Source organism: Mycetomoellerius zeteki, unplaced genomic scaffold, assembly GCF_001594055.1.
Source record: "Mycetomoellerius zeteki isolate Tzet28-1 unplaced genomic scaffold, Tzet1.0 scaffold707, whole genome shotgun sequence".
NCBI classification, from domain to species: Eukaryota; Metazoa; Arthropoda; class Insecta; order Hymenoptera; family Formicidae; genus Mycetomoellerius; species Mycetomoellerius zeteki.
The window spans coordinates 1,083,797-1,090,236 of record NW_017257728.1 but is presented as its reverse complement, the minus strand read 5'-3'; the positions used below and the strand labels follow the sequence as shown (position 1 = coordinate 1,090,236).

The following is a 6,440-nucleotide window of genomic DNA, read 5'->3' as shown; positions in this document are numbered from 1 at the left end:
TATTACGACAAATATTGCCGAAGCCTCGATGGTCGAATTAGTATGACGTCCGTCCCGGAAAATCGAGAGTTCCAGGTTGAAGCTCTGCTGAAGCAATATTTTTTACAATAAAATTATTCGCAGACTTATATTCTCATATTATTATTTTCTCATAAAGATATTTATTAGCATCAAAAAATTATTACTTTGCTTGTCAATTTAATAAGTGATTATTACTCTTGTTCTGCTCATAAATGCGTTTCAAGACCGAGAGTAAAGATTTCGGCGCGCAGTTTATAGAATCAGATGTATGTGAATTCACACAGACATATTTAAGCACTAAGATTCGCTTCAACCAAATATAGAATTTTCTTATTTAAATAGTATCATAATTATTATTATAAAATTGTTATTTTGTTTGCATTTTTCAATAATTTGAATAAAAAACATAGTTCAATAAATAAAATAGTGTTAACGTGTCTTATACAAAGAATACAGCCGGCATCTAAAATTTATCATTCCGAAATCTTTTAATCTTTGAGATGTTTCGAAATTTGAAGAGATTCGAAATGAAAAATGATGATGTAAAAAAATGGTATATATCAGCGAATCGTCAGCTGTAAACACGTACTGCTGCTAGTGAATGTTTACAATTGACGATTTGCTGGTGCATCGTTTGGTAGCTAGAATGAACTTTGCTGGAAGAAAGGATATTCTCGATTCTATTTTCAATCCATTTTATTATCGCTATGATATATATCATAGCTACGCAGAGTTCCTATTTCATCCAACTCGGCTTAACAAGTTTATCGTGACGCAATTACAAAGAGATCGCACATGTTAATTTAATCACAGATCGCAGGTCGACGTCGATTAGATATGAATCTGGAAGTGGCAAACGCGAGCGATGCGCTTAACTGCAGTACGCAGTTTACTTCATTCGAGAGCGATGTAGAGACCTGCAGAAACTATTACCACGGATTTGAATACGAATTCGTGCATAGAATTCTAGTGGTGGTAGTACCATTATTCTTCGGGATAATTGGAATTCTCGGTCTGGTCGGGAATTTGCTGGTGGTCGTGGTGGTGGCGGCGAATCCTGGAATGAGGTCGACCACGAACATCCTAATCATCAACCTCGCCGTAGCTGATCTGCTATTCGTTATGTTTTGTATACCGTTCACTGCTACCGACTTCGTGCTACCATACTGGCCGTTTGGCAACGTCTGGTGCAAGATCGTTCAGTATATGATTATTGTCACGGCTTATGCTAGCGTTTACACCCTGGTACTGATGAGTCTCGACAGGTATGTCAAGATCATTTTTTACGGTATCGAGTTCTGATAGAGCTAACATATTTCCAAAATTAAACTTTGTTGTAAATAATATACCTTAAGGTTATTATTTATTAGTAGGTATACTAAGCGGGTTCTAACTCGGGTCCTCTGAGGGGAGCACGGGGCGCGAGGGATACTCGGCGCGGGCCGCCGCCGCGGACCCCGCGCCCGTAAATTGTCAAATCCAATGGTTAAATTCTACAATGAGATGATACTCCACCACTAATAAAATTAATATTTCAAAAATATTTATTTTCATATAAGAATTAGCTACGAACCTTCATTATAAAAAATAGAAATAAAATAAGAAAAAATCATTTTAAAAGATCAAAAAAAGGGAAAAAGAAGATCGAAAGAATAAAAAAAGATATCACTTAGTCTGTTCTCGAACATACGATAACGACCAGCCGTTTACAATGATATTCGTCACGCCTGCAGCTATTTCAAACTTGAAAATTTTGTAACTTTGATCCTTTGAGCCCTTAAATGTAACATATTATTATACATTTTACATATTACATCTTAATATCAAATTTTCCAAAATCTACAAGTTACATACATAAGTCTCCCCTTATTGGTTACAAATAATTAATTACTTCCCAACCCTTGCAATCAACTCACAAATGATCCACCACTTTCCAGCACCTCGCGCGCACCATTCGTGTGTGGTCTTTGCCGCTTGACAAGAGCAATCCCGTGCACTTGCGTGATAGCCCAGACAGATACGCGCTCATTTGGCAATATTTAAGTAATGAACTTCTCGTCAACTATTATGAAAATATTAAAATGATACAAGATTTTTCGACAGTTTAGTCGACTCTACTTGCAAACGAGCGATTTGTCAATAATTAACGGATATTTTGCATGCAGAATGTATTCTAATTATTGACAAAGAACGTGTTCGTGTGCAGGTAGAGCGGACTAAACTGAATAAAAGAGTCCATTTTCTCAATAGTTAATGAAACATTAATTACTACAAAGATCGCGTATCCACTTGGCCTTGTTGCTAGGCGCGGGAAATTCACTACAAGTGGCATTAGGCCTGTTCTTTTTAGCTGCACTTGCACGGTTCACCTTTCTCTTTTCCTCTCCAACGTGAAGAGAAAAGGAAAAAAAAGATGAACCGTATAAGAACTTTAGCTAAAAAGAACAGGCCTATTGGCACCGGATAAGCAAACGCAGCAAAAAAAACCCGCGCTGAGCGGTCCTATCTCGCTGCATGCTGACATTTCGCGATCATTCGGCAATCGTCAGAAACTCTCCATTGATGAATAATGTAAAATGCACGTTGAATAATGATATCAGATTCATAATTAATTCGGTATTAACGGTACATTATTTAAACGGGAACAAATAAAAGAAAAGTATTTCATTAAGAAAAAAAAAAATGCTTCGAAATTCTAAAAAATTAAGCCCATAGTCATTTCCCATATAAGTTATATTCTTGTTAAAGTCTTGCCCATCGATGTCAAGCAAAAATTCACGTGCAAGCAGTTAATCGATCTTTCTTATTCAATTTTCTGCATCCTATTTTAAGTCAGAACAACACAAAACTATATCGTAAAACTATATGGCGCCTTTCAGCCCCCTTTCCTTAATTTTTTTTCTCTCCAGGCGAATACGAAGGAAGAAGCAGGAATTACTTTTAAGTTATGTAATTGATTTTTAAATGCTAGTGTTCGAAGCATGGATTAACTTGAATATAGTTTAAAACTAGAACATCGGAGGTTAAGTGCCACGTTTAAATTAACTTGCAAACTGATTCTCGGTACAACTTTACGCTAGATTTAAAAAATAACAGAGTCATAGAAGACATTTTTTATTTCGTGCGTCTTTTAAGTTATCATCTTTTAAAAAACTTTGCTAAAATGAAAGTTTAACTTCCGCTGTTAATTGTTCAAGTTAATCATGATACTCTATTGTAAATAAGTCACGTTAAGATGAGGAATTGCTTGCAGATATCTAGCAGTCGTGCATCCAATCGCCTCTATGTCGTGGAGGACGGATACTCATGCCATACATGCGATCTGTATTCTGTGGGTAATGATTTTAATGTTGTCCATCCCTGCCTTCGTTATCCACGGCGAGGTAAGCATGCAGTTAACTGCGCCCCGACCGCAACGTTCCAACGTTACAAATTCAGTATCGTTTTATGATGCATTGTGTATTTGTAGATTCACTACATTTTCCAAGGACAAAATTTGACAGCCTGCCGAATTCTGGATCAGTATGACTGGACTTCCTACCAGGTGCCCTTCTTCCTCTCAAGCTACGTGATGCCTCTGGTGTTGATATGCGTTTTCTACATGTTCATGTTGGCCAGGTTGTGGCGCGGTGTGCGCACCAGCGTCGAAAACCGACGTGGAAGAAGACGGGTCACCAGACTCGTCGTCATCGTCGTCGTCGTCTTCGCCTTTTGCTGGTGCCCTATACAGGTAAAGAGACCTGTTCGGAAAAGAGATTTTTCTTCTTTTTTATTACCCTATTATCCACAATATCACATCCGCAACATCACGTTGCAGATGATACTGGTGCTTAAGTCCCTGGACAAGTATCCGCTTACTACGGCGACGATAATGGTGCAGATAGTCAGTCATATCCTAGCTTACACCAACAGCTGTATTAATCCCTTCCTGTACGCCTTCTTGAGCGATCACTTCCGAAAAGCCTTCCGAAAGATCATCTATTGTAGGCCAACGACAAACTCGGACAATCAGATGGGACCAGCAACGAGGACCACGAGAGCTGCTAGTGCTGGCGATATTCTTTAGGTGAGAATTAACAACAATGAACATACAGTTCAAATCATTCCAACAATATTGCAGCAACATTGCAATGTTCCAGCAATATTGCAATAATATTGGAAATGTTGCAGCAATGTTGCTGCAAGCTTCTGTGCTGTATGGATCTTCATTGATAATGTAAACTTTCACAGAACCGTCAATCTATTTCTTTTTGAATACTAATTGCTTAGTATCAATCGTAAACTACGGCTGTCAAATGCACAAATATTACGATTGCTTCTTGAGCAACGGATTTCATATTTTCTTTTGCCTTCAACTTTATTGTTCGGACCGATATCATCCTGCTATTCGAAAGAGAAAGTTCAAAAATGCTTTTCTATTACCCATCTTAACAAGAAATTTCCTTATTTAGAAAATATTTCTTGCCTTTTAATGTTACCTTATTTTTACTTTCTGTCTTTGGAGCGTTGAAAATTAATAACGGAAAGATAAAAGGCATATATCACGAACGCAAGATGTTTTTTAGCGAAGTTTATCTTAAATTCAATACGTATAATCGAGTTACAAAATTGTTAGACGTTTCGGCCTTAAATTAGGCCATCTTCAGTATATAGAAATTAAAGTATATAAAAATGGTGTATAAAAATGTACGACTAATCTAAGCTAATTATCTCTTAACATGTCTAAATATTACGCAAGAACGCTCGTTGAATTTGTTTTTCTTTTTTCTTTAATTGTTAGTCACAGAGTTTCCAATATATCCAGCGAATTTCTTCTTTTATTCCAATTTATTTCCGATATTACAAATGCTTGTATTAAGTTGTTAATTGAACGCAAAATTTCCAGATTCTAATGATCGCAATATTTCTTGATTAATTCAAAGCTTACAATTCATAACGAGTTATCACTTATAAAAATGAGTACCTGTGTTCCAGTCAACTTGTGAAGATTAGTATCGAAAGTGGATGTCTTGTTGTAATAGAAAAATTAGTTAAGATGTTCTGCCAAATTCTCATCATGATACACTGCTTTATATACCCAACGTGACTCGAAGGAGAGGGTAAAATGGTATTTTTATACACCACATTTTTATATACTTTAATTTTTATATGCTGAAGATGGCCTAATTTAAGGCCGAAACGTCTAACAATTTTGTAACTCGATTATATGTATTGAATTTAAGATAAACTTCGCTAAGGAAAACATCTTGAGTTCGTGGTATATGCCCTTTATCTTTCCGTTTTTAAATTTTGACCACGTATTGATATTTATTGTTGAAAATTAATATAAAAATCCAACGGTTTAAGCGAGTAATGAAGAAAAAGAATTTAATGCAACAATTCGTGTCAGACCAATATTCGGCAGACCAGTATCATCAATAGAAAATAGATTTCGAGAATTAATTGATAGATCCCGATAGTGAAAATTAAGATTTCAGTTTTTAAGATTCAGATTTAAATCCTTAAATGCAATGGCGTCGTTATTATCCACGTCTTTCTCTTTCCCGAAGCGATGTAAACTTCTTTTGCAGTTGACGAATAGTGTCGGCATACTTAACGACGTTACTTGATTTACTTACCAGCTATAGGTGCGGCACAGCTTGGCACGGCGAGCACATAACAAATTTTCCTCTTTTTCCCCTAAAAATTCTTCGCGCTGCTCTCCGTTCCTGTCTCTCTCCCTCGATCTCTGAACTTAGCGTACACTGAAAAAAATTTCTGGTTGAAAATGGACAAATCAGAATTTTCTGGTTAAATTTATTAGAATTCTAGTTGAGATAACCGAAATTCTGGTTGATACAATATTTCTGATAAAATCTACTAAAATTCTTATTTTTACCAGAATAATTATATCAATCAGAATTCTAGTTATTTCAACTAGACTTCTAGCAGATTTAACCAAAAAATTTTAATTCGTCCACAAGAATTACTATTTAATCCAACCAGACCATTTTTCTCAGTACATTGCCATATTAACACGGTAACATTTCTACAGTCAGTTTACCGTTCTTCGTTACCGTTTTCATCTGTTCCATCTACATACGCGGACATCAGTAAAGGAGGGAGAAACATGATGAGGAGTAAGCGGGTGAATACAGCAACGAACGCCATCCTGCATCACAAGACATTGCCATTAATGGTAAGTAAAATTGCTGGGAGCTGATATAGAATGGAATAGAATATTTTCATTTAACCCTTTGAAGCACGATGCAACGTATATGTTACAATATATGTATGTCTTGAAAATAACAAAAAATATTCCTTTCACTTAGATTTCTTTACGATGTGCCTAATATTATTCTGAATCGCTAATTCCGAACCTAAAAATTAAAAAATTCCGACGGTTGACTCAATACGACGGCTCAAAGTCCAACAAATTT

At 36.1% G+C, this 6,440-nt stretch overlaps 1 protein-coding gene across 2 annotated transcripts; it reads left to right on the top strand.

Moving 5' to 3' along the window:
- Nucleotides 1–858: 858 nt before the first annotated feature.
- On the top strand, nt 859–6,194 carry AstA-R1 (allatostatin A receptor 1). 2 transcript variants are annotated; one of them, XM_018458212.1, is made up of 5 exons: nt 859–1,286; nt 3,275–3,404; nt 3,491–3,751; nt 3,839–4,087; nt 6,115–6,194. In XM_018458212.1, exons 1-4 carry the CDS (start codon nt 859–861, stop codon nt 4,085–4,087), a joined length of 1,068 nt encoding a protein of 355 aa, XP_018313714.1. In that variant the 3' UTR covers nt 6,115–6,194. The 2 variants fall into 2 exon arrangements, with proteins under 2 accessions (XP_018313714.1, XP_018313713.1); XM_018458211.1 differs by having other exon boundaries at nt 6,056–6,194.
- Nucleotides 6,195–6,440: the final 246 nt, after the last annotated feature.

Coding starts and splice junctions, on each gene's coding strand:
- AstA-R1 (XM_018458212.1), top strand. CDS start 859: ATGAATCTGGAAGTGGCAAACGCGAGCGATGCGCTTAACTGCAGTACG. Junction 1,287..3,274: donor GTACTGATGAGTCTCGACAG/GTATGTCAAGAT, acceptor AATTGCTTGCAG/ATATCTAGCAGTCGTGCATC. Junction 3,752..3,838: donor TTTGCTGGTGCCCTATACAG/GTAAAGAGACCT, acceptor ATCACGTTGCAG/ATGATACTGGTGCTTAAGTC.